This window comes from Schistosoma mansoni, chromosome 1, assembly GCF_000237925.1.
Source record: "Schistosoma mansoni strain Puerto Rico chromosome 1, complete genome".
Taxonomy (NCBI): domain Eukaryota; kingdom Metazoa; phylum Platyhelminthes; class Trematoda; order Strigeidida; family Schistosomatidae; genus Schistosoma; species Schistosoma mansoni.
The window spans coordinates 981,467-1,009,216 of NC_031495.1; the positions used below are offsets into that span (position 1 = coordinate 981,467).

Consider the following 27,750-nt stretch of genomic DNA (forward strand, 5'->3'; position numbering starts at 1 on the left):
CGTTCAAAGAAACAGTTGAATGCCTGACGCGTATATTTGGAGAACGGTCATCAATTTTTCACACTAGATACCAGTGTCTTCAACTTGTAAAGAAAATACAGGACGACTACGTAGCGTATGCAAGCATCGTGAACCGGGAATGTGAACGGTTCCGTTTACAGGGAATGTCCCCAGATCAGTTCAAAAGCCTTATTTTTGTATGTGGATTACAATCTCCAGTAGATGCAAATATTAGAACACGGATTCTAACGAGAATCGAACAAGATCCTAATATCAGTCTACAATCAGTATCTGAAGAGTGTCAAAGAATGATCAATTTGAAGCATGACACGAATCTCGTAGAAAGGAACAGTGAACACGTGGGAGTTAAAGCTTTGCGTAAATCTTTTAACGGAAATAAAGATTCGAACTCCCAGAAAATCCCGAATCAAGTGAAACACAAAACGTCATGTTGGCGATGTGGTAAGTCTCATTCTGCCAAAGTTTGTTACTTTAAAAAACGAGTATGTTTTCAATGTGGTAAATATGGTCATGCTCAAGTATGTTGTAAAAGTAAACCAAAGGTTTCTGACCGTCAGCATAAGTTTCGTAAAGTAAATATGATACAGACTTCAAAAGTAATGCCACATAACTGCAAGTTAGAGGAAGATTGCGTGGTTGCTTCTATATCACTTGAACCGGAAATAAAAAGAGTGTTCTGTGATGCTATCAGAATCCTACCAGTAACGGCGGAAGCAGTTAAAGAAGCCACGACTATTGATCCTCTACTTAAAAGAATAGAAGAAGCTGTTTTAAAGGGTTGGAAACAGGACAAAGCTGATCGAGAGTTTCACCAATTTTTCTTGAGACGTGAGTCTATATCGATTTATGATAACTGTTTGATGTATGGTGAACGTGTTGTTATCCCTAAATCTCTTCAGCTTTTTGTGCTTAAACAGTTTCACATTGGTCATCCGGGAATGAACAGAATGAAAGCAGTTATGCGTAGTTATGTCTATTGGCCATTCATGGATAAGGCTGTGGAAGAATACGTAGTGAGATGTCGGCGATGTGCCGAAGTTGCAAAAGATCCACCGAAAGTAGAATCTCAGCCATGGCCAGAAACGACAAAACCTTGGGTCCGATTACACGTTGATTATGCTGGACCAATAAGTGGACAATATGTTTTGGTGGTGGTTGATTCATACTCAAAATGGCCTGAAATTTACGCTGTACGAAGACCATCTACGTCTGAAACACTGCTACATCTGAGACAACTATTTGGTAGGTTTGGTTCACCTAATGTTTTGGTTTCAGATAACGGAACGCAGTTCACGTCGTTAGAGTTTACGGAGTTCTGTAAACAGAATGAAATCGAACATGTTAGAACTCCACCGTATCACCCTAAGTCGAACGGGCAGGCAGAGAAATTTGTTGATATTCTTAAACGAGCTCTCTTAAAGATGGGAGGAGAAGGCAACGTAGAAGAGGCTATGCAACAATTTCTCATTTCTTATAGAATTACGCCAAGTCCAAACTGTCAAGATGGAAAATCTCCAGCCGAAATAATGTTTGGCCGACCGATTAGAACATTTTTTGATGTTTTGAACCCGAAAGACAGAATCAGTGGACTACAAAAAAATAAGAAAGGGAATTGCCCGAAAATTCGAGAATTCAAAGTAGGTGACTCAGTCTATGCACGAGATTTCCGGCCTGGCAAGCCAAAATGGATATTTGGGTTTATAAAAAAACGACGTGGTACAGTATCATATGAAGTGATGGTCGAAAATACACCAATTATTAGACATGTAAATCAACTGCGAGATAGAAAATGTGTTTATGAGTCATCTAAACTCAAACCATTACCAATCGAAGTATTATGCGATACATTTGATATTCCACCACCACCACAAGTTGAAATGAGAAAAAATGATCTAGAATCAGAAGTTAAACGAAGGTCATCCAGAGGACGGAAACAAACGAAATTTTTTCAAGTAGACTCCAAAGTGAAATCATACGACCAAACTTCGCGAGGGAGGTGATGTGTGGGCGAGAATGACAATGATTGGTTGTCTTGAGAGTCAGACATTAGATGGGATGACAGGTGTTATATGTGTTATATATATTCCCCTATCCTTATTATGTATTGACATTTATTGATGGACTGTTCCCTGTTGATGGACACTTATTGATTGACTGTTCTGTGTGTCGGATTTTGGTGTGGAAATATATTGACGTTGTAGTCAGGCTAATCTCGTGTTCTTGATCTGAGTTGTGTTGAAGTCCTGTAGAATAGACACTGGGTGGGAATCTAGTGTAGATATTCCTCTTAGGTAAATTAGCGTCCCACATACGTGTGAGAAGTAAAAGGACTGTTATAACCAGAAACCCCAGCGTTATAATCAGCATCCTCTCTTTTCGTTTATAACAATTGGCGAAGGCATCCTTACGTTTATAACAATTGGCGACGGTGAATAAAACGGATCTACGCTTACATATTCAATTAAGGTGAATTTTGTAACAAAAATGGATGATCTGAAAACCTTGTTGCAGCAGCAAAATTCTTTAATCGAATTATTAGTCAAAAGTATGTCAATATGCTCAAGAACGAATGTGTCTAATTCCACTATGACTCCGGATTCTATTGCTAATTCAATAGCTGAATTCAGATTTGTTCCAGAAAGTGGAGTTACTTTTGAGGCGTGGTTTAGACGCCATGAGGATTTATTTATTAATGAATGTAAAGAGTGGGACGAAAGTTCAAAATTGAGATTATTATTAAGAAAGCTCGGAGTGTCCGAACATGAAAAATCCTGTAATTTTATCCTCCCAAAAAAGCCAACCTACATAACGTTCAAAGAAACAGTTGAATGCCTGACGCGTATATTTGGAGAACGGTCATCAATTTTTCACACTAGATACCAGTGTCTTCAACTTGTAAAGAAAATACAGGACGACTACGTAGCGTATGCAAGCATCGTGAACCGGGAATGTGAACGGTTCCGTTTACAGGAAATGTCCTCAGATCAGTTCAAATGCCTTATTTTTGTATATGGATTACAATCTCCAGTAGATGCGGATATTAGAACACGGATTCTAACGAGAATCGAACAAGATCCTAATATCAGTCTACAATCAGTATCTGAAGAGTGTCAAAGAATGATTAATTTGAAGCATGACACGAATCTCGTAGAAAGGAACAGTGAACACGTGGGAGTTAAAGCTTTGCGTAAATCTTTTAACGGAAATAAAGATTCGAACTCCCAGAAAATCCCGAATCAAGTGAAACACAAAACGTCATGTTGGCGATGTGGTAAGTCTCATTCTGCCAAAGTTTGTTACTTTAAAAAACGAGTATGTTTTCAATGTGGTAAATATGGTCATGCTCAAGTATGTTGTAAAAGTAAACCAAAGGTTTCTGACCGTCAGCATAAGTTTCGTAAAGTAAATATGATACAGACTTCAAAAGTAATGCCACATAACTGCAAGTTAGAGGAAGATTGCGTGGTTGCTTCTATATCACTTGAACCGGAAATAAAAAGAGTGTTCTGTGATGCTATCAGAATCCTACCAGTAACGGCGGAAGCAGTTAAAGAAGCCACGACTATTGATCCTCTACTTAAAAGAATAGAAGAAGCTGTTTTAAAGGGTTGGAAACAGGACAAAGCTGATCGAGAGTTTCACCAATTTTTCTTGAGACGTGAGTCTATATCGATTTATGATAACTGTTTGATGTATGGTGAACGTGTTGTTATCCCTAAATCTCTTCAGCTTTTTGTGCTTAAACAGTTTCACATTGGTCATCCGGGAATGAACAGAATGAAAGCAGTTATGCGTAGTTATGTCTATTGGCCATTCATGGATAAGGCTGTGGAAGAATACGTAGTGAGATGTCGGCGATGTGCCGAAGTTGCAAAAGATCCACCGAAAGTAGAATCTCAGCCATGGCCAGAAACGACAAAACCTTGGGTCCGATTACACGTTGATTATGCTGGACCAATAAGTGGACAATATGTTTTGGTGGTGGTTGATTCATACTCAAAATGGCCTGAAATTTACGCTGTACGAAGACCATCTACGTCTGAAACACTGCTACATCTGAGACAACTATTTGGTAGGTTTGGTTCACCTTATGTTTTGGTTTCAGATAACGGAACGCAGTTCACGTCGTTAGAGTTTACGGAGTTCTGTAAGCAGAATGGAATCGAACATGTTAGAACTCCACCGTATCACCCTAAGTCGAACGGGCAGGCAGAGAAATTTGTTGATATTCTTAAACGAGCTCTCTTAAAGATGGGAGGAGAAGGCAACGTAGAAGAGGCTATGCAACAATTTCTCATTTCTTATATAATTACGCCAAGTCCAAACTGTCAAGATGGAAAATCTCCAGCCGAAATAATGTTTGGCCGACCGATTAGAACATTTTTTGATGTTTTGAACCCGAAAGACAGAATCAGTGGACTACAAAAAAATAAGAAAGGGAATTGCCCGAAAATTCGAGAATTCAAAGTAGGTGACTCAGTCGATGCACGGGATTTCCGGCCTGGCAAGCCAAAATGGATAGTTGGGTTTATAAAAAAACGACGTGGTTCAGTATCATATGAAGTGATGGTCAAAAATACACTAATTATTAGACATGTAAATCAACTGCGAGATAGAAAATGTGTTTATGAGTCATCTAAACTCAAACCATTACCAATCGAAGTATTATGTGATACATTTGATATTCCACCACCACCACAAGTTGAAATGAGAAAAAATGATCTAGAATCAGAAGTTAAACGAAGGTCATCCAGAGGACGGAAACAAACGAAATTTTTTCAAGTAGACTCCAAAGTGAAATCATACGCGAGGGAGGTGATGTGTGGGCGAGAATGACAATGATTGGTTGTCTTGAGAGTCAGACATTAGATGGGATGACAGGTGTTATATGTGTTATATATATTCCCCTATCCTTATTATGTATTGACATTTATTGATGGACTGTTCCCTGTTGATGGACACTTATTGATTGACTGTTCTGTGTGTCGGATTTTGGTGTGGAAATATATTGACGTTGTAGTCAGGCTAATCTCGTGTTCTTGATCTGAGTTGTGTTGAAGTCCTGTAGAATAGACACTGGGTGGGAATCTAGTGTAGATATTCGTCTAAGGTAAATTAGCGTCCCACATACGTGTGAGAAGTAAAAGGACTGTTATAACCAGAAACCCCAGCGTTATAATCAGCATCCTCTCTTTTACGTTTATAACAATTGGCGAAGGCATCCTTACGTTTATAACAAATTGTAACAGTAATACCAATGTGAAGTTCTTTACGATATAATTAGAGAATGTTCATCAGACTTGTAGAGAGATGGTGCGCGTTCGAAAAGCAGAACACGAAGTTTGTGGAAAAATGGTGCGTGTTCAAAATGCGGCTCACCAACTTTGTAGAGGATTAATTCCTCTATATCTGACTCCAATAAATAAATAATATCCCGCTAACTGAATATTTACTGTAGGCTAAATCTCCTAGTAGAATTACGGATTTACTCAAGATTATTCAAAAGCCTGAACACCAGTTATAGAGATAGTTTATTGTTGGAGCTCGGTAAAAATCCACAGGCGTACAGATAGCAAACACACAGGGAAAGCAAGTGAGTGTGTTAGAAATCCATATATATTTATGAGTGTTAATGGTTGTGGATAAATTATTGATTGTCTTCGTTCATAACCAATGAGAGAACAAATTAAAGATTGTTGTGCATACATATGCGCTCAATCATACTCACACATAAATTTACAAAGTGGATTAAATGTTAAGATTACAGAGAGCACACAAATAATACAATAGTTGAATGGGCTTGCTACATTACAAATCAAGTAAACCCTTGAATATTCCTTGTAATAGCCACAATAGTCACTGTTTTAGGTGTTGATGTATTTGAATTAACTTTAGTTTCTTCTCCGTAACGATCATCCAAGAATGATTTAGGCCAGCAGAGTAGAAGGCCGTGGACTCCATATAGTTCATGATATGATATATTGTGGGATACATCATCGAATCACTTGGATATACCAGGCGATTATGTGCGCCTACCCTGTAAGAATCCATGTTGTGATTTAGAAATAAGGTTTTGAATTGACAAACAACCTGAGATACCGTATATTACAACTTCCATGTGTCACGAGTTAACTGGAATGATATTTACTGATCTGTATTTAGTAAGATTCCCTCGATCTTCAGTTTCATATTGTGTGATAATGTAGTTTTTCATCCAGTTATTCCGTTGCACAACTGATATGATGAAATAGCGCATAGACGAAGAGGTATATTTGGTGACTATCGCCACATCATAAACGAATATGAGGGAATACCGTCAGTGCATATACTTCATGTAGGTCTATGACAATTTTTAGCTTCAGATATAATGTTGTCACTGAAGGATACATTTGTGCAGTTACTGGATGTAAGTGTTGTAATTTATATGTCAACAGATTGCTCACAAATAAATGCTGTCAGAGAGATAACTAAGTATTCCACAATATATCTCTTGAGTCGATTTAGATTAAGCTCTCCTGATTGATCTGCGCATGCATTCATTTGGAAGGGATGTTGAACTACCTCTTACAGATCTACTTCTGCGAGCGTGAACATTCTCTCTGCTTTTGTCGAGAACACGTTTAATTATGAATTCCCACTGCATCAACCATATGGTAGTATTAACATTGATTGAAAAGTGGTTGTGATTGCTTACCCCCTGTTGATGAGACATTTTAGGGTGTGAATAAAACAAATTCTGGAATGAAGAGATTAGTGAAGTTGTTTTTGAAAGTGTATGCTCAAGTGATAGTGAACAAACGTCATGTCACCTGTAATGATTTTTTGAATTGACTGAAAACTGTGCATCTTTGCATGCTGATTAGGTCAATTCCAAATGGCATAAAGTGCTTTGATTGAATGTGACAATTTGCATTTTTACATCTGAATTTTATGTTAGTGAGAAATTTCTGTCTGACTGTTCCATGCGGGTTTTGATAAGAAACTTTAACTGAGGGTAAAAGATTGAAGAAATTGTTTGATGTTAGTTCTTAATGAATTAAAACAAGGGAATTTAAATCAAGTTGTGCTTGTCTGTATAAAAGGCGTTTACTGGGTTTCTTAACATTTCAGACTTTCCTGAACAATCACGTGATTATGATAACGTAAGCGCACCACATATGGGACAGTGGAATCCATGGAATAGTGGGAGTGGATCGCAAGCAGAAAACCAATGAAATATTGCATTGCAGCGACAAAAGCATTTCACTTCTTTTGTTACTCCTAAACATCGGTGAAATGTCCCGTCTGATGATTAGATAAACGAAAGGTCACTTTCGAAACTACAAAACACTGTAATGCATAAGGATTTTTATTCACCTTACCACATTTTGAGTGATCATCAAGCTCAAGAAAAGCTGCATAATTTCGGATCGCTACCACCACGATGACAGCTTACAGGTTAATGACAATTAATGAATAACTGACCTTTTTTATCACAGTACGAATGAGGCGTACGCAACACAAAATGTGGTGAGATTTTGAATACACTTGTGTTATAGCAATAGCTATTGCAGATGAGTCTTCGGTAACCATACCGACCAACTGTCGATTGAGAGCTGGTTGAGCTCTGGATGAATGACAGGATTTTCGACAGCGAAGTAGATGTTTCGCGACTTATGAAGGCAATACAAAGAGGCATTGCCATTAACTTCGTATCCAGGGCAACTACTTGGAACAAATATAAATTTTCTTCATTGGATTTGTTGGTCCTGTCAAAACTAACAACATCAAGAAAAGCAGTTGATAAATTCACGCGATCAACAGTTGCGAGGAAGAAATACATAAGACAATTCTCTCCATCTAATTCATAATCACATAGTCCACCACGTGACATGATGTGACCTTCCAGTTTGTTGTTATGATCTAACGCTCACAATCTGAATAAGTACATTGGTAACCAGGATGGTTGGTCTGTAAGAACACTTTGTGGATCATTTTAAACACATGTTGAGCACTCAGGCGCACTCCATAATATTGGCAAACGAAATGCACAATGTTGAATGATTTCTCACTGTTTCAAATTCAGATTCCGTTAACCTGCGCATCCAAGAATTATTGTCGTAACTCAGGTAAATGCACTCAAGTGAGAACTTAACATTGAGTTTTACTCAACTGTTTGGCATATGTGTAATGAGAGATCTTGAGTTGTGTACTGTGAACAGTTTGAACTTTTGTTAGTTCATCTTTCATGTTGTTATAACTAGAGCCTTGATTCTTACTATGCCGCGTACTACTAGACTACTTGAACGACAGAACACGCAACGTCACAAGATAGAAGACAGAAGAACTAGTAAGTAGGAAGTTCAATCCTCAAAACAGTGTCAAAATATAGCACAGAAATCTCATGTATTTTTAGTTATTGGCTGAATGTAAATCATCATTTCGGTCAGCCAATAGGCACATAGGGGTTCATTCTTATCCATCCAATGGGGAAGCTACACGTCGACATTCTAGAATATTCCCCTGGCCGTGGTTGGATGGAATGTCCTCGGTCCTTTCTGGGTATCTTGAAGGCTTCCTAGAGTTTATCAACGAGCCATCCCTACAGATGTCTGAAGAATCTCTGAAGAATCAGTTTACAATAAGTCACAAAACATCAACAATTCCATTTTCTACTCATTGTTGATGTGCGGAGATATTCACCGAGGTGTGATTACGTTTTCTGATGGTAAACCAATAACTTCAAGAAATCATTTAAACCTCAAAACAATCACGATTTACAAAGAAAGAAATCCTCTACGAATAGATGAATAGTGATGCTGTCAGAAACATAAAATAAGTTTAAATTAGTCCACCGGTAGATTTTATGAGTGCTCAATGTGAACGATACAACGTTTTCCTATTCATTTACCTACACTTCTTACTACTCATCGAAAAACACAGCAATAAAGGACTAAGCGTGAGTCAAATCACTGAGTAATATTCAGTAGTGCGGCGTGACGGAAACCACCTCATTCGTCATCTAGCGAAGGTGTCTCATTTTATATACTGAAGGAGTGCGTGTGAAGAAACAAGCGTGATTGGTCTGTGCAATAAAGTGGTGAACGTCTGTTGAAGTAGTCACAAAGATACACTAACATTTAGAAGTGTCTGAAAACTTCTAATCAAATCAGTGTTGGATTAAATCTTGTGTGGAGCCAGCTGAAGATACCGAACCACTTATCATTACAAAGCGACCTATATCCGAACTCACCTTCGTGAGTTTCCATGGATGACCTGAAAGTAAAGAAAGCGCAACATTCAGGAGAAAAGCACCGTGTGATCTCTGGAATTCCAGTCATGAACCTGACACCACAAACGTGCCTCCAAATCGATCATGATGTCAAGTGACTGTTCTCAAAAGGAGCACAAATCAATATCTTGTGGATTAGATAGACAACGTCATGTCACTGTGTTTAAATTGAACTCTGTATACAAAAGCATTATTGGTCGTGTGTCATTCAACCATCAGTCGATCATTTATTCTATCACGCGACCAAATATTTGTCAATACTGTGTTTTAATACTCATGAAATTCCACAACAATTTGCTATGGAATCAACTTTAAATTTATTCCAGCTGGATGAGTAAGAAACTTCGTTATTCCATGTTATTGTCAGCGTTTGTTGGTAAAATTATTATCTAGATGACAAATAGCTGGAGAATCAATCTGTCCATTCAAAGAATTGTTTACTTCACCATGCTTCATTTCAGCACTTTTGCGTTTCAGTTGGACGTCACAAAGCAGGAAATATGAATTCTTATTACAATTTCATTTCAGACTTATACAAGGAACAAAGCTTACAAAATCTAATGATCAGCCAACACAATACAAAACAAATTTTCCCCATTGTATGAGCAGGTGGTAGATTTAATAATGGAGAGCTGCGAAACTGTGAGATTGTCAGTGATCATTCGAGTGAAATCTGTGATATTGCTTGTGCTTATGGGAAAAGTGTTGTAGAAACAGGGAACATGGAAATACGAACGTTCAAAAGATGATGCAGCGGTTGATTATGAAACAGTTGATGATTCCATGAATTGCATCCGACTAAAACTGTCATGAAGTAAAATAAAGTATATCAATGTACATCACGTGCTGTCTTTCATGTAAACGTGTGAGAAAATTGTATTTTCATGCCGCTTAATCTGGTGAGAGAGATTATGAGAGATTATGAAGTCAGCATTGTCAATTGCAGTGATTGTTCTGTGAACGTGCCATCTTCTGCCACTGATTAAACTCACATAAAATACAGTGTATATATAACGGTGTTCGAAAGATCGTGTACTCAGTTATCACAATACATCAACTGATTTGGATTGATGATGAGAGCACAGTGAGTTGACGTCTTGATTTTAATGCCTGTTTGACGAGGACTATTGTCTGAGAATTAGGTGAAAGTGATAAAGCCTTCATTATATCAAGGATGAATAGCCAGCTGTTGCTATCTACAGACAAAATTGTCAAATAATCTCTACCGCATTACTTTTGTTGATTGACTTTGTTTTCCTCTTGATTCAATAATTGACTGAATAAATTTATTTATGGGTTATATGTGACACCGATATTTGTCAGAACAGTGAAGTCTTCGCTAAGTATTCTGTTGATGGACGTAATTATTCTAATTACAATGAGTTTCGGCGTTTAACCAATTGTTTTAGGGAGAAACAGTTGGCCAAATGTTAATCGGTTGTGTAAACTCTCAGGAATATCGTTCATGTTTCTTCGAAGTAGATGAGTGATTTGCAGAACTCACATAGTAAAAATTGTTATTGCATATAACTGCTGAGCTCCCACAATAAACAGATGAGTTGAACATTACTGATAAACATGATAGTAGCTTCACATAAAAGTTGACGAAATGTGTTCCATGTCTGTGGTCATGAGAGCTGAGCTGAAAAATCGGAAATATGAATTCTACCAGTAGTAGTAGTAGTAGTAGTAGTAGTAGTAGTAGTGCAGTAGTAGTGGTTGTTTTTAAATATTCGGAACGCTTATTGAGATAAGAACTAGAAGAATGCTCACGTCAAAGAAATGCTTTACGGATTGTTTGAGATTAAATTGTATGCCGTGGCTCGTAGAAACACTGACATTAGTTACTGCACCACGTTGTTATTGCACTGCATCCTACGGCTAATCATCATCCATCTCTGCATATAAAGCATACTTGTTTTCATTAATATGAAGACGTGATGATTTATTTCCCTTATCCCGGCAATGGTCTTCGTATTTCTTAAGGATGTGTTTTGCTCTTCATCGATCATGTTATTTGTGTATTGTTTACAGGTCACTCTGTTTCCTGGTGTCAATACTTGTAACCATCCTTCATGTAGGATACAGTCAAAACAGGTGGGACTACTACGTATTTTCGGTGACTTGGCCGCCAACGTATTGTGAATCTATTCAAGTAATAAACATTTCGTATACTTAAAATGTTGTCCTTTTACATGATCTTAAACCCATCTATTCACATTTTACAGATGAATTTTATTAAGTAATATATTGTGAAATCAGTGTTTACCATTTTTCCGTTGGTGGATATGGATCAGAGTCATTCGCTGATCGCGTACTCACCATTGTGCTATTCATTGACAGGTTGTACTCAGGGAAGTTGGGGTCAAATTACATCTTGTTAAGACATTACTTTATTTCACCAAACATGGAACTTCCAACTGTATATCATTTGCATTGAACTAGGACAATTCGACAAATCACTCTCACAGATTGCTTGAAATTGTAAACCATTTCAATCAATTTAGTAGATGTGCAATCATATTGTCCGTGTTCAGGTCTATTATGTTGGTAATGTGAAGTAATGTGAAGTTCATATCAAGGGTCAGTTTGTGAAGGTAACTAACTGAAACTACCTATTTCACTTCTAAAATTTATCTAGTCACTGGAATCGCATTTGATAAGCCTCAGCACATATTATGTTCACATACATCTCTGTCCAACTGAGTAACAATTATTTGAAATTCTCTCTTTCAGTGTAGGCTACCGAGAGGATTGAGAGATTTCACCATTCATGGATTGTGGTAAGACTACTTTTGATTTATGAAAAATATACGTGCGTGATTATGATAATTTGAAGTATTTGATTGAAGTATAAACTATCAATACCAGCAATAACGCAATTTCATCAAGAAGTATTAGATGAGCAGGAACGATTGTACTGTATTTTGCATTCGAGTTAAAAACAGCCATCAATACTGAAGAATCATTGGTTCTTATAAACACCACATCCGCCACAGCTTGGATTCGAGTTTAGGTGTCTGTAATCGATTGTTCGTCTACTTAAGATCATCTTCCGTCTGTCCAACAGTGTATTACACATAGACTCTGTATTATCTAGAATGCACTGGTATGTATTAGAACTAACAACCGAAAATGGAACAGAGTCGCCGAATTCCTGGAGCTGCACACAATCATCATGCCGGATGTGAACTGAAACCACTGATATATAGATTTTGGACCACAGATTTTCCAACACTATTACAAACCACGAAATAATGTTGGAATTTCTTGTTGACGAATTCGTGTTGAATTATGAAGTGAATGCTGACCATTAACTATTGATTTTCTGCGCGCCCATACGACTAACGCGATCCAGGTTGTGGAGTCCATTGATTTGCATCACAATACTATATGGTCTGAGTCTCACTGTTCCTAGATTCACAGTAATATATCTGACCACCGCAACAAGAATACTGCATTCCGTGTAACAGTTTGGTGTCGTTGATAAGATTTTAATGAGAACCTTTATGTACGCCTTTCCAATACTATGAGGTAATTAATTACTTCAAATGCTTCACACGTTCAACACAGGCATTATAGCTGTTTAGTGATAAGTTTGGGTGATCACGTTTCCGAAACGTACATGTCAGTGAATGGATGTTATTGTTTGATAAAGTGTAATGCATTATGTATATCATTATTTTCAGGCCTACCATTTTCCCCAATAGACAACCAAATTGTACTGGTTCGTTACGTTTTGATATTCGACGTTTGCAGGTGAGTCAGATTCAAAGTTGAGTCATTTTAATTTTATTCTTACTACCTCCTATCGGTTGTCCGTGTGACTTCGTGTATTGATTGACTGTCTTGTGAAATTATCAAGTGAACTACTGCATCTGAATGAGCCGCTGACTGGTAGTGATTGAGTTGATCGTCATTTGCTCAATGCAGATATTGCTGCAGTTGGATCAATTTTGGATCCACAAACGATCATTTTCACTTAGAAGAAATATTTTCTCAAGCTTACAACAATGCTGTCAACAAAAACTGGTGCCGATAAAAAATTTCAAACTCGCTTGTTTGTAATCACTGTATCGACGCAATCATTCACTGAAACCATTCTTTCAATTCATTCTGTGATTCTATTTCAGGGAATACGAAACGAACTAGATTTAATGTGGCCACATTTGAAAAACTACCGCGAATCACCCTCATTTTGGTAAGAGATCTAATAATATTTCATTCATCGAATATTTTATCCGGCGGCTTCGCAACATCTGATGTCGATTAGACGATATAGATTTCTGACCATATTCTCCAATGTGACCGGTATTCAAAGCACACACCGTAAACGTAAACATTATTGAGAGGATGTTGACGTTTGATAGTTACTATGTTGAGATGTGTTTCCGTGATAAAACTATGCAGTGATAATATTTTGACTCGGAAAATGAACTTCAGATGAAAATGTGTGTTTTTTAAGAAGCAGAATCATCAGTGAGTAGTAATCATTTATCGTCGATATGCTTTGTTGACTGATGAGTGCGACCACAGTGGCAAGTGACTTTCTGTATCATCTCTTTGAACTGACGTTGTTATAAACTATCATATTGTCAACGGCGTACAGGTCCTGTGAATAAAACATCACACAAAAATCAACATACATATGATAAGGCGTTTTGTGCTGAATCCTAAATCTTCAGGTGATTCGAAATAGGGAACTTTCAACAATCAATAAAATCACGATGTTTGTTTTCGAAGACAGTTTTAGGTCGTTATCGTGTATTGTTCAATAACGTATAGTTAGTGTATCAAATGTTTTCAACCTTGTCCACTTTTAGGAAACATGAATTTGAAAAGCATGGTTTGTGTGCAGTTGAGGATCCTCAAGTGTTTAATCAATACGGTTACTTTAAATTTGGTATCCAACTGATGCAGAAGCTCAATCTACTGAAGTATGTGATTCATGTTGTAATAAATTCATGGTTACATTTCTATAAAATATTGTAAAGTTGTGCGTCTCAGTGCCGATTGGAAATGTAGATATCTACACTGATCACACTCACAATCCTGATCAATCCATGAAATAGACTCATCATATTCACTATGAACAGATGTGTTGTACCCTGTCAGTGGGATCCAGAATGCCATTTCCCCACTGAATCGAGGCTTATCAGTTGGTTCCATTTATCAAATTGACAGGCGCATATAATTTGATGTGTATCGGTTGATCAAACGACCATTGTCTGATTGATGTTACTGTGCAAGTGAATATTTGTTAAATTATACAACTTAATCTCGTGTCTTTGTTTCTATTTCTTTTCGATTATTTCAGAACACTAATGAAATATAAGATCTCACCACATGATTCCAGACAATATGATGTAAGTCTATTCTTCAACTGATAAATAGACTGAGAAAATAAATCAAATTTCTCGATCACACTATCATGTAGGCTCCACTATATATTTAGGTTGAGATCTCAGTTAATTCAAACATTGGGCACATCTCTCATTATGCATGAGCAGAAAGAATATGAACATAATTAAAAGGGAATATGTCATTGAATGATCAACCGTGTCAACGTTCATTATTGAATAACGAATTTCCTTTGAACTTAAGGGTGATATTTTAACATGAAAGGCTGACTCGAAGAGATAACTACTAACTGTTTGAGGTGATACAAATGCCGTATGAAATCTGTCATGGTAATCAAACATATTAGACTCATGTGATCACTGAACGAATCGAATGTCCACATCACTTGAACTGAACATAACAAGGATGTAGAACTTCGACGAACAACGGACAGTCACAGTAAATTTGTTGCTACTTTAGGCAAACCACCATTATTTCACGAAACAAAGTACACTTGAATGCTTACACTTGTGCAACAGTGAAAAATATGTTAACTTGTTCATGTCAGGATCGATAGTTTTGAAAGCTGTTGCTTTTTCAGTAAGCTAACTGTGAAACTCTGGTAGAAGTAGTGGTAGTGGTGGTTGCATTGGTAGTAGTAGTAGTAGTAGTTGCAGTATAAATATTATCGCTATTAAATAATACAAGTAGTGTTATTAGTAGGTAGTTTTCTATATATGTAGAGGTTAGTCTCCCCCATGTGGTCGCCTCTTTGTACCTCTACTAATTAACATCTGCTCTTGCGTCTCATATCCCCATGACTTTATTCGCAGATGTTTCTGATATCACCTCATTTTATTCGTCACCTTTATTACTTTTAATTAATAATGTTACGAAAGCATTTTGATCATCATTCTTCATTCACATTATAAATAAACGGTCGAATTAATTTATGCAGACAATCAATTTAATGAATGTATTGGAACGTGAATTCGGTTACAATGGTTCTGCAAACTGCATCCGTAAACCAGGACGGGTAAGTGTATCAGTAATTAGTAATCCATTCCCTTACACACGTATAGAAAACACGTTTACTTTACCATTAGACATTTCAGAATGTTGCATCACTTGCAAATGACACTTGAGTAAATTGTAGACAGGAATATAGTCAGACGATAAGTAGAGTCGATTTAAAATACTGAATTATATGAAGTGTAAAGATGGACTAACAAATCTAAACACATCCACAATACCTAACACAATATTGGGAGACTGTTGACACTAGTCAAACAATCGGTAAACGAGAAACATTGAACGGTGACTCGTGACAGATAGAGTTTTGGCCTCGTAGTGATTATGGAGCAACGTTGCCTGAACAATAATTAGATATTCGTGAAAGCGAATGCGTACATTGTAGTAATCTTACACGTCATGAGTTGGACAACAATCAGTGGACAATCGTCATCTACGAGTCATGCACACCGTTTAGTTCTAATGAAATGTGTAAACAGACAATCGTTCTAGTATATAAAGTTTACTGAATATCTTATGTTGATTGATATATTTAGAGATGAATTTCATTCTGGACATTACCTAAATTCTATCGTTCTTTCATTTTTGTAGAGAGGGATGTATCATCTGGAAGAGGTGCATGTTTGCTTGAATCGCAAACATGAATTCATGAACTGCCCGTTCCTTGGAAACTGTCCGAAGAAGTTCATCTTTCCTCCATTTCAGTAGTTGCATGAAGTTGTTTAATGAACGCACTGATTGACTCTGACAATAACAAAACCGTTCATGATTATTCATGTCACGTCTGCTCCAACAAACAGAAATCCTCGTCATGAAGTTCATTTGTTCTTAACTAATAAATATACATTCGATCAACCAATATTTTTTGTTTCTTCTCAATATCGTTTAAGTAGTTGAGTGAATTAGTAAACGAATTGGTTGTTTTCCACAAACACCTTCACTCACATCGGTGACAATTCATCCTTACTGTTAAGTCTATCGAAGCGTCCAAGTGACCTGATTGAGATACGCGCAAAATCGAAGTTCCAAAATAACGGTTTGTCTACAAAAGCGGTTCTATTATTATCTAAAACACAAAATTTAATCACAAACCTCAACTTGTGGATTGTCTAGGCGTTTGAACGCGTCGTTCGAGAATGAAAATATCAAAGGCTTCGATAGTACAAAGGCAGCCGATAGCTGTGTCGAAATTGGACAACAGTTTATGAGCAATCGAAACTCGAACCAAGAGCAAAACAATATGGAAACCGTTGCGTTTAAACAAGTCCACAACTGTGGATAACCGTTACAGTAATTAAAGCACAGTGATTATAATGAAAAGTACAATGATAAGTACAGTAAACATTATGAATATATGTGAACGTTTCCGAATGTTACAGTACAACTTGCGTTACAATGTAAATGTGAAAATTGTTAAGGATACAACTGCTTACTAAATATAAATAAGTAGTATAAAACAATTAACAGAGAAGTGGAAGGAGAGCGAGTAGGAACAATGTAAGACACACTTAACATTTACTTCAACCACGTGAACATTCTTTTCATCAACACAGTGTACCTGAATGTTGGTCAAGACATTCTGTCTCACTGATTCACTGAACTACTGAGTATTTGAGTAATGAATCCGACGAATGAATAACTAATTTGGTTTTGAACTCAGTTAGAGGAAACATGCCATATTAATCTAGTCTTTTGGATACTGGAACACCTTCCACTTCAAAATAGAATCCCGAGTTGCTCTCAACGATTCAAAACTAGTAGAACTTGTTAATATTCAATTCAATCTGATACTTTCTACACGAAACTGTCATCTCGTTTCATTCCTGTTGCACAATATAGAGTTGAGGCTCGAGTAATTTTCCTTCAGGTCATCAGAATACAGTGAGGTGTCTTCTATGTTACTGAAGATACAAATGCTGTCAACGTATATTACGAATAAAATAAACCTTAGCACATTTTTGAATAACCACACTAGTTACTGTTTTAGGTGTTGATGTATTTGAATTAACTTTAGTTTCTTCTCCGTAACGATCATCCAAGAATGATTTAGGCCAGCAGAGTAGAAGGCCGTGGATTCCATATAGTTAATGATATGATATATTGTGGGATACATCATCGAATCACTTGGATATATCAGACGATTATGCGCGACTACCTTGTAAGAAACCATGTTGTGATTTAGAAATAAGGTTTTGAATTGACAAACAACCTGAGATACCGTATATTACAACTTCCATGTGTCACGAGTTAACTGGAATGATATTTACTGATCTGTATTTAGTAAGATTCCCTCGATCTTCAGTTTCATATTGTGTGATAATGTAGTTTTTCATCCAGTTATTCCGTTGCACGGCTGATATGATGAAATAGCGCATAGACGAAGAGGTATATTTGGTGACTATCGCCACATCATAAACGAATATGAGGGAATACCGTCAGTGCATATACTTCATGTAGGTCTATGACAATTTTTGGCTTCAGATATAATGTTGTCACTGAAGGATACATTTGTGCAGTTACTGGATGTAAGTGTTGTAATTTATATGTCAACAGATTGCTCACAAATAAATGCTGTCAGAGAGATAACTAAGTATTCCACAATATATCTCTTGAGTCGATTTAGATTAAGCTCTCCTGATTGATCTGCGCATGCATTCATTTGGAAGGGATGTTGAACTACCTCTTACAGATCTACTTCTGCGAGCGTGAACATTCTCTCTGCTTTTGTCGAGAACACGTTTAATTATGAATTCCCACTGCATCAACCATATGGTAGTATTAACATTGATTGAAAAGTGGTTGTGATTGCTTACCCCCTGTTGATGAGACATTTTAGGGTGTGAATAAAACAAATTCTGGAATGGAGAGATTAGTGAAGTTGTTTTTGAAAGTGTATGCTCAAGTGATAGTGAACAAACGTCATGTCACCTGTAATGATTTTTTGAATTGACTGAAAACTGTGCATCTTTGCATGCTGATTAGGTCAATTCCAAATGGCATAAAGTGCTTTGATTGAATGTGACAATTTGCATTTTTACATCTGAATTTTATGTTAGTGAGAAATTTCTGTCTGACTGTTCCATGCGGGTTTTGATAAGAAACTTTAACTGAGGGTAAAAGATTGAAGAAATTGTTTGATGTTAGTTCTTAATGAATTAAAACAAGGGAATTTAAATCAAGTTGTGCTTGTCTGTATAAAAGGCGTTTACTGGGTTTCTTAACATTTCAGACTTTCCTGAACAATCACGTGATTATGATAACGTAAGCGCACCCCATATGGGACAGTGGAATCCATGGAATAGTGGGAGTGGATCGCAAGCAGAAAACCAATGAAATATTGCATTGCAGCGACAAAAGCATTTCACTTCTTTTGTTACTCCTAAACATCGGTGAAATGTCCCGTCTGATGATTAGATAAACGAAAGGTCACTTTCGAAACTACAAAACACTGTAATGCATAAGGATTTTTATTCACCTTACCACATTTTGAGTGATCATCAAGCTCAAGAAAAGCTGCATAATTTCGGATCGCTACCACCACGATGACAGCTTACAGGTTAATGACAATTAATGAATAACTGACCTTTTTTATCACAGTACGAATGAGGCGTACGCAACACAAAATGTGGTGAGATTTTGAATACACTTGTGTTATAGCAATAGCTATTGCAGATGAGTCTTCGGTAACCATACCGACCAACTCTCGATTGAGAGCTGGTTGAGCTCTGGATGAATGACAGGATTTTCGACAGCGGAGTAGATGTTTCGCGACTTATGAAGGCAATACAAAGAGGCATTGCCATTAACTTCGTATCCAGGGCAACTACTTGGAACAAATATAAATTTTCTTCATTGGATTTGTTGGTCCTGTCAAAACTAACAACATCAAGAAAAGCAGTTGATAAATTCACGCGATCAACAGTTGCGAGGAAGAAATACATAAGACAATTCTCTCCATCTAATTCGTAGTCACATAGTCCACCACGTGACATGATGTGACCTTCCAGTTTGTTGTAGTGATCTAACGTTCACAATCTGAATAAGTACATTGGTAACCAGGATGGTTGGTCTGTAAGAACACTTTGTGGATCATTTTAAACACATGTTGAGCACTCAGGAGCACTCCATAATATTGGCAAACGAAATGCACAATGTTGAATGATTTCTCACTGTTTCAAATTCAGATTCCGTTAACCTGCGCATCCAAGAATTATTGTCGTAACTCAGGTAAATGCACTCATGATTGTGATGAGCATTCGCACAAACAACAATCCAGTTACATTCAATAGACCTACAGAAAATGAAGAACGATCATCGAGTGTTCATTGGAGATCTTCATGAACAATAAAATGACACAAATGAAATAGTTTCCTCCATCTAATCAGCTGTGATGATGTCATTCAGAATAACGGTGTAACTTCGATAATCAAATCATCGAGCTCTGAGCAATAAACTCCATCAAAATAATCCACCTGAGCTACAAATCCTATCCACAATCTTGAACTATCGTGACCGTCCTTTCGAGCACAAGGGCGAACTGAAATAATCAAGTGAGAACTTAACATTGAGTTTTACTCAACTGTTTGGCATATGTGTATACCGTGCGTATTGCACAAGCAAGTGGCTATAAGAACTCAGTAGCTTAGTGGATAACGTGGTGACGTTTGAAGCGAAAGGTCCAGGTTTCAAATGCCAGAGTGAACATCAACTTTGAGACGCACGCACATCCAGCTGACAAATCCCGAGTGATAAGAATCGCGCGTCCTTAATACCAATATCCATCTTTGCTTATGAAATTTAAGATGTTGATGCGACAACAAATGTAAATACTCTCTCTTTAATCCATAATACCTTATTTCAATAAAATGCCTGTTCCAGATGACAACTAGTGTTTGTATAGTGTATCTACTGTTCACTCCATTTTATCAAACACTACTTGTGATTACTTCTATCTATAAGTAAAAATTGGATGTTGTGAGGAAACTCACACTCGAACATACCCGAAAACCGAGATAATCCATACATAGACTAATCGTAATGAACCTGTCATTTTCATTATTCACTAGGATTAAATTATAGTAAACTGACTGCGTTCATTCAACTAATCAGATTAAGTATGATCAGTGATGTATTTCGTGTCACATTTAATCAGTAATGAGAGATCTTGAGTTGTGTACTGTGAACAGTTTGAACTTGTGTTAGTTCATCTTTCATGTTGTTATAACTAGAGCCTTGATTCTTACTATGCCGCGTACTACTAGACTACTTGAACGACAGAACACGCAACGTCACAAGATAGAAGACAGAAGAACTAGTAAGTAGGAAGTTCAATCCTCAAAACAGCGTCAAAATATAGCACAGAAATCTCATGTATTTTTAGTTATTGGCTGAATGTAAATCATCATTTCGGTCAGCCAATAGGCACATAGGGGTTCATTCTTATCCATCCAATGGGGAAGCCACACGTCGACATCCTAGAATATTCCCCTGGCCGTGGTTGGATGGAATGTCCTCGGTATTTTCTGGGCATCTTGAAGGCTTCCTAGAGTTTATTAACGAACCATCCCTACAGATGTCTGAATAATCTCTGAAGAATCAGTTTACAATAAGTCACAAAACATCAACAATTCCATTTTCTACTCATTGTTGATGTGCGGAGATATTCACCGAGGTGTGATTACGTTTTCTGATGGTAAACCAATAACTTCAAAAAATCATTTAAACCTCAAAACAATCACGATTTACAAAGAAAGAAATCCTCTACGAATAGATGAATAGTGATGCTGTCAGAAACATAAAATAAGTTTAAATTAGTCCACCGGTAGATTTTATGAGTGCTCAATGTGAACGATACAACGTTTTCCTATTCATTTACCTACACTTCTTACTACTCATCGAAAAACACAGCAATAAAGGACTAAGCGTGAGTCAAATCACTGAGTAATATTCAGTAGTGCGGCGTGACGGAAACCACCTCATTCGTCATCTAGCGAAGGTGTCTCATTTTATATACTGAAGGAGTGCGTGTGAAGAAACAAGCGTGATTGGTCTGTGCAATAAAGTGGTGAACGTCTGTTGAAGTAGTCACAAAGATACACTAACATTTAGAAGTGTCTGAAAACTTCTAATCAAATCAGTGTTGGATTAAATCTTGTGTGGAGCCAGCTGAAGATACCGAACCACTTATCATTACAAAGCGACCTATATCCGAACTCACCTTCGTGAGTTTCCATGGATGACCTGAAAGTAAAGAAAGCGCAACATTCAGGAGAAAAGCACCGTGTGATCTCTGGAATTCCAGTCATGAACCTGACACCACAAACGTGCCTCCAAATCGATCATGATGTCAAGTGACTGTTCTCAAAAGGAGCACAAATCAATATCTTGTGGATTAGATAGACAACGTCATGTCACTGTGTTTAAATTGAACTCTGTATACAAAAGCATTATTGGTCGTGTGTCATTCAACCATCAGTCGATCATTTATTCTATCACGCGACCAAATATTTGTCAAAACTGTGTTTTAATACTCATGAAATTCCACAACAATTTGCTATGGAATCAACTTTAAATTTATTCCAGCTGGATGAGTAAGAAACTTCGTTATTCCATGTTATTGTCAGCGTTTGTTGGTAAAATTATTATCTAGATGACAAATAGCTGGAGAATCAATCTGTCCATTCAAAGAATTGTTTACTTCACCATGCTTCATTTCAGCACTTTTGCGTTTCAGTTGGACGTCACAAAGCAGGAAATATGAATTCTTATTACAATTTCATTTCAGACTTATACAAGGAACAAAGCTTACAAAATCTAATGATCAGCCAACACAATACAAAACAAATTTTCCCCATTGTATGAGCAGGTGGTAGATTTAATAATGAAGAGCTGCGAAACTGTGAGATTGTCAGTGATCATTCGAGTGAAATCTGTGATATTGCTTGTGCTTATGGGAAAAGTGTTGTAGAAACAGGGAACATGGAAATACGAACGTTCAAAAGATGATGCAGCGGTTGATTATGAAACAGTTGATGATTCCATGAATTGCATCCGACTAAAACTGTCATGAAGTAAAATAAAGTATATCAATGTACATCACGTGCTGTCTTTCATGTAAACGTGTGAGAAAATTGTATTTTCATGCCGCTTAATCTGGTGAGAGAGATTATGAGAGATTATGAAGTCAGCATTGTCAATTGCAGTGATTGTTCTGTGAACGTGCCATCTTCTGCCACTGATTAAACTCACATAAAATACAGTGTATATATAACGGTGTTCGAAAGATCGTTTGTTCAGTTATCACAATACATCAACTGATTTGGATTGATGATGAGAGCACAGTGAGTTGACGTCTTGATTTTAATGCCTGTTTGACGAGGACTATTGTCTGAGAATTAGGTGAAAGTGATAAAGCCTTCATTATATCAAGGATGAATAGCCAGCTGTTGCTATCTACAGACAAAATTGTCAAATAATCTCTACCGCATTACTTTTGTTGATTGACTTTGTTTTCCACTTGATTCAATACTTGACTGAATAAATTTATTTATGGGTTAAATGAGACACCGATATTTGTCAGAACAGTGAAGTCTTCGCTAAGTATTCTGTTGATGGACGTAATTATTCTAATTACAATGAGTTTCGGCGTTTAACCAATTGTTTTAGGGAGAAACAGTTGGCCAAATGTTAATCGGTTGTGTAAACTCTCAGGAATATCGTTCATGTTTCTTCGAAGTAGATGAGTGATTTGCAGAACTCACATAGTAAAAATTGTTATTGCATATAACTGCTGAGCTCCCACAATAAACAGATGAGTTGAACATTACTGATAAACATGATAGTAGCTTCACATAAAAGTTGACGAAATGTGTTCCATGTCTGTGGTCATGAGAGCTGAGCTGAAAAATCGGAAATATGAATTCTACCAGTAGTAGTAGTAGTAGTAGTAGTAGTGCAGTAGTAGTGGTAGTAGTAGTAATTGTTTTTAAATATTCGGAACGCTTATTGAGATAAGAACTAGAAGAATGCTCACGTCAGAGAAATGCTTTACGGATTGTTTGAGATTAAATTGTATGCCGTGGCTCGTAGAAACACTGACATTAGTTACTGCACCACGTTGTTATTGCACTGCATCCTACGGCTAATCATCATCCATCTCTGCATATAAAGCATACTTGTTTTCATTAATATGAAGACGTGATGATTTATTTCCCTTATCCCGGCAATGGTCTTCGTATTTCTTAAGGATGTGTTTTGCTCTTCATCGATCATGTTATTTGTGTATTGTTTACAGGTCACTCTGTTTCCTGGTGTCAATACTTGTAACCATCCTTCATGTAGGATACAGTCAAAACAGGTGGGACTACTACGCATTTTCGGTGACTTGGCCGCCAACGTATTGTGAATCTATTCAAGTAATAAACATTTCGTATACTTAAAATGTTGTCCTTTTACATGATCTTAAACCCATCTATTCACATTTTACAGATGAATTTTATTAAGTAATATATTGTGAAATCAATGTTTACCATTTTTCCGTTGGTGGATATGGATCAGAGTCATTCGCTGATCGCGTACTCACCATTGTGCTATTCATTGACAGGTTGTACTCAGGGAAGTTGGGGTCAAATTACATCTTGTTAAGACATTACTTTATTTCACCAAACATGGAACTTCCAACTGTATATCATTTGCATTGAACTAGGACAATTCGACAAATCACTTTCACAGATTGCTTGAAATTGTAAACCATTTCAATCAATTTAGTAGATGTGCAATCATATTGTCCGTGTTCAGGTCTATTATGTTGGTAATGTGAAGCAATGTGAAGTTCATATCAAGGGTCAGTTTGTGAAGGCAACTAACTGAAACTACCTATTTCACTTCTAAAATTTATCTAGTCACTGGAATCGCATTTGATAAGTCTCAGCACATATTATGTTCATATACATCTCTGTTCAACTGAGTAACAATTATTTGAAATTCTCTCTTTCAGTGTAGGCTACCGAGAGGATTGAGAGATTTCACCATTCATGGATTGTGGTAAGATTACTTTTGATTTATGAAAAATATACGTGCGTGATTATGATAATTTGAAGTATTTGATTGAAGTATAAACTATCAATCCCAGCAATAACGCAATTTCATCAAGAAGTATTAGATGAGCAGGAACGATTGTACTGAATTTTGAATTCGAGATGAAAAAATTATCAATGCAAAGGAATCATTGGTTCATATAAACACCACATCCACCATAGCTTGGATTCGAGTTTAGGTGTCTGTAATCGATTGTTCGTCTACTTAAGATCATCTTCCGTCTGTCCAACAGTGTATTACACATAGACTCTGTATTATCTAGAATGCACTGGTATGTATTAGAACTAACAACCGAAAATGGAACAGAGTCGCCGAATTCCTGGAGCTGCACACAATCATCATGCCGGATGTGAACTGAAACCACTGATATATAGATTTTGGACCACAGATTTTCCAACACTATTACAAACCACGAAATAATGTTGGAATTTCTTGTTGACGAATTCGTGTTGAATTATGAAGTGAATGCTGACCATTAACTATTGATTTTCTGCGCGCCCATACGACTAACGCGATCCAGGTTGTGGAGTCCATTGATTTGCATCACAATACTATATGGTCTGAGTCTCACTGTTCCTAGATTCACAGTAATATATCTGACCACCGCAACAAGAATACTGCATTCCGTGTAACAGTTTGGTGTCGTTGATAAGATTTTAATGAGAACCTTTATGTACGCCTTTCCAATACTATGAGGTAATTAATTACTTCAAATGCTTCACACGTTCAACACAGGCATTATAGCTGTTTAGTGATAAGTTTGGGTGATCACGTTTCCGAAACGTACATGTCAGTGAATGGATGTTATTGTTTGATAAAGTGTAATGCATTATGTATATCATTATTTTCAGGCCTACCATTTTCCCCAATAGACAACCAAATTGTACTGGTTCGTTACGTTTTGATATTCGACGTTTGCAGGTGAGTCAGATTCAAAGTTGAGTTATTTTAATTTTATTCCTACTACCTCCTAGCGGTTGTCCGTGTGACTTCGTGTATTGATTGACTGTCTTGTGAAATTATCAAGTGAACTACTGCATCTGAATGAGCCGCTGACTGTTAGTGATTGAATCGATAGTCATTTGCTCTATGCAGTGCAGCCAACAAAAACTGGTGCCGATAAAAAATTTCAAACTCGCTTCTTTGTAATCACTGTATCGACGCAATCATTCACTGAAACCATTCTTTCAATTCATTCTGTGATTCTATTTCAGGGAATACGAAACGAACTAGATTTAATGTGGCCACATTTGAAAAACTACCGCGAATCACCCTCATTTTGGTAAGAGATCTAATAATATTTCATTCATCGAATATTTTATCCGGCGGCTTCGCAACATCTGATGTCGATTAGACGATATAGATTTCTGACCATATTCTCCAATGTGACCGGTATTCAAAGCACACACCGTAAACGTAAACATTATTGAGAGGATGTTGACGTTTGATAGTTACAATGTTGAGATGTGTTTCCGTGATAAAACTATGCAGTGATAATATTTTGACTCGGAAAATGAACTTCAGATGAAAATGTGTGTTTTTTAAGAAGCAGAATCATCAGTGAGTAGTAATCATTTATCGTCGATATGCTTTGTTGACTGATGAGTGTGACCACAGTGGCAAGCGACTTTCTGTATCATCTCTTTGAACTGACGTTGTTATAAACTATCATATTGTCAACGGCGTACAGGTCCTGTGAATAAAACATCACACAAAAATCAACATACATATGATAAGGCGTTTTGTGCTGAATCCTAAATCTTCAGGTGATTCGAAATAGGGAACTTTCAACAATCAATAAAATCACGATGTTTGTTTTCGAAGACAGTTTTAGGTCGTTATCGTGTATTGTTCAATAACGTATAGTTAGTGTATCAAATGTTTTCAACCTTGTCCACTTTTAGGAAACATGAATTTGAAAAGCATGGTTTGTGTGCAGTTGAGGATCCTCAAGTGTTTAATCAATACGGTTACTTTAAATTTGGTATCCAACTGATGCAGAAGCTCAATCTACTGAAGTATGTGATTCATGTTGTAATAAATTCATGGTTACATTTCTATAAAATATTGTAAAGTTGTGCGTCTCAGTGCCGATTGGAAATGTAGATATCTACACTGATCACACTCACAATCCTGATCAATCCATGAAATAGACTCATCATATTCACTATGAACAGATGTGTTGTACCCTGTCAGTGGGATCCAGAATGCCATTTCCCCACTGAATCGAGGCTTATCAGTTGGTTCCATTTATCAAATTGACAGGCGCATATAATTTGATGTGTATCGGTTGATCAAACGACCATTGTCTGATTGATGTTACTGTGCAAGTGAATATTTGTTAAATTATACAACTTAATCTCGTGTCCTTGTTTCCATTTCTTTTCGATTATTTCAGAACACTAATGAAATATAAGATCTCACCACATGATTCCAGACAATATGATGTAAGTCTATTCTTCAACTGATAAATAGACTGAGAAAATAAATCAAATTTCTCGATCACACTATCATGTAGGCTCCACTATATATTTAGGTTGAGATCTCAGTTAATTCAAACATTGGGCACATCTCTCATTATGCATGAGCAGAAAGAATATGAACATAATTAAAAGGGAATATGTCATTGAATGATCAACCATGTCAACGTTCATTATTGAATAACGAATTTCCTTTGAACTTAAGGGTGATATTTTAACATGAAAGGCTGACTCGAAGAGATAACTACTAACTGTTTGAGGTGATACAAATGCCGTATGAAATCTGTCATGGTAATCAAACATATTAGACTCATGTGATCACTGAACGAATCGAATGTCCACATCACTTGAACTGAACATAACAAGGATGTAGAACTTCGACGAACAACGGACAGTCACAGTAAATTTGTTGCTACTTTAGGCAAACCACTATTATTTCACGAAACAAAGTACACTTGAATGCTTACACTTGTGCAACAGTGAAAAATATGTTAACTTGTTCATGTCAGG

General features: G+C 36.9%; 1 protein-coding gene across 1 annotated transcript; it reads left to right on the top strand.

The window, feature by feature from the left end:
- Nucleotides 1-24,659: 24,659 nt before the first annotated feature.
- Nucleotides 24,660-27,228, top strand: Smp_184360 (putative ribonuclease t2; the record flags this gene model as incomplete). Its single annotated transcript, XM_018792922.1, has 5 exons — nucleotides 24,660-24,706; nucleotides 25,612-25,681; nucleotides 25,975-26,042; nucleotides 26,665-26,778; nucleotides 27,159-27,228. Coding segments are annotated over 5 exons (369 nt in total), but the record flags the coding sequence as incomplete, so codon positions are not given.
- Nucleotides 27,229-27,750: the final 522 nt, after the last annotated feature.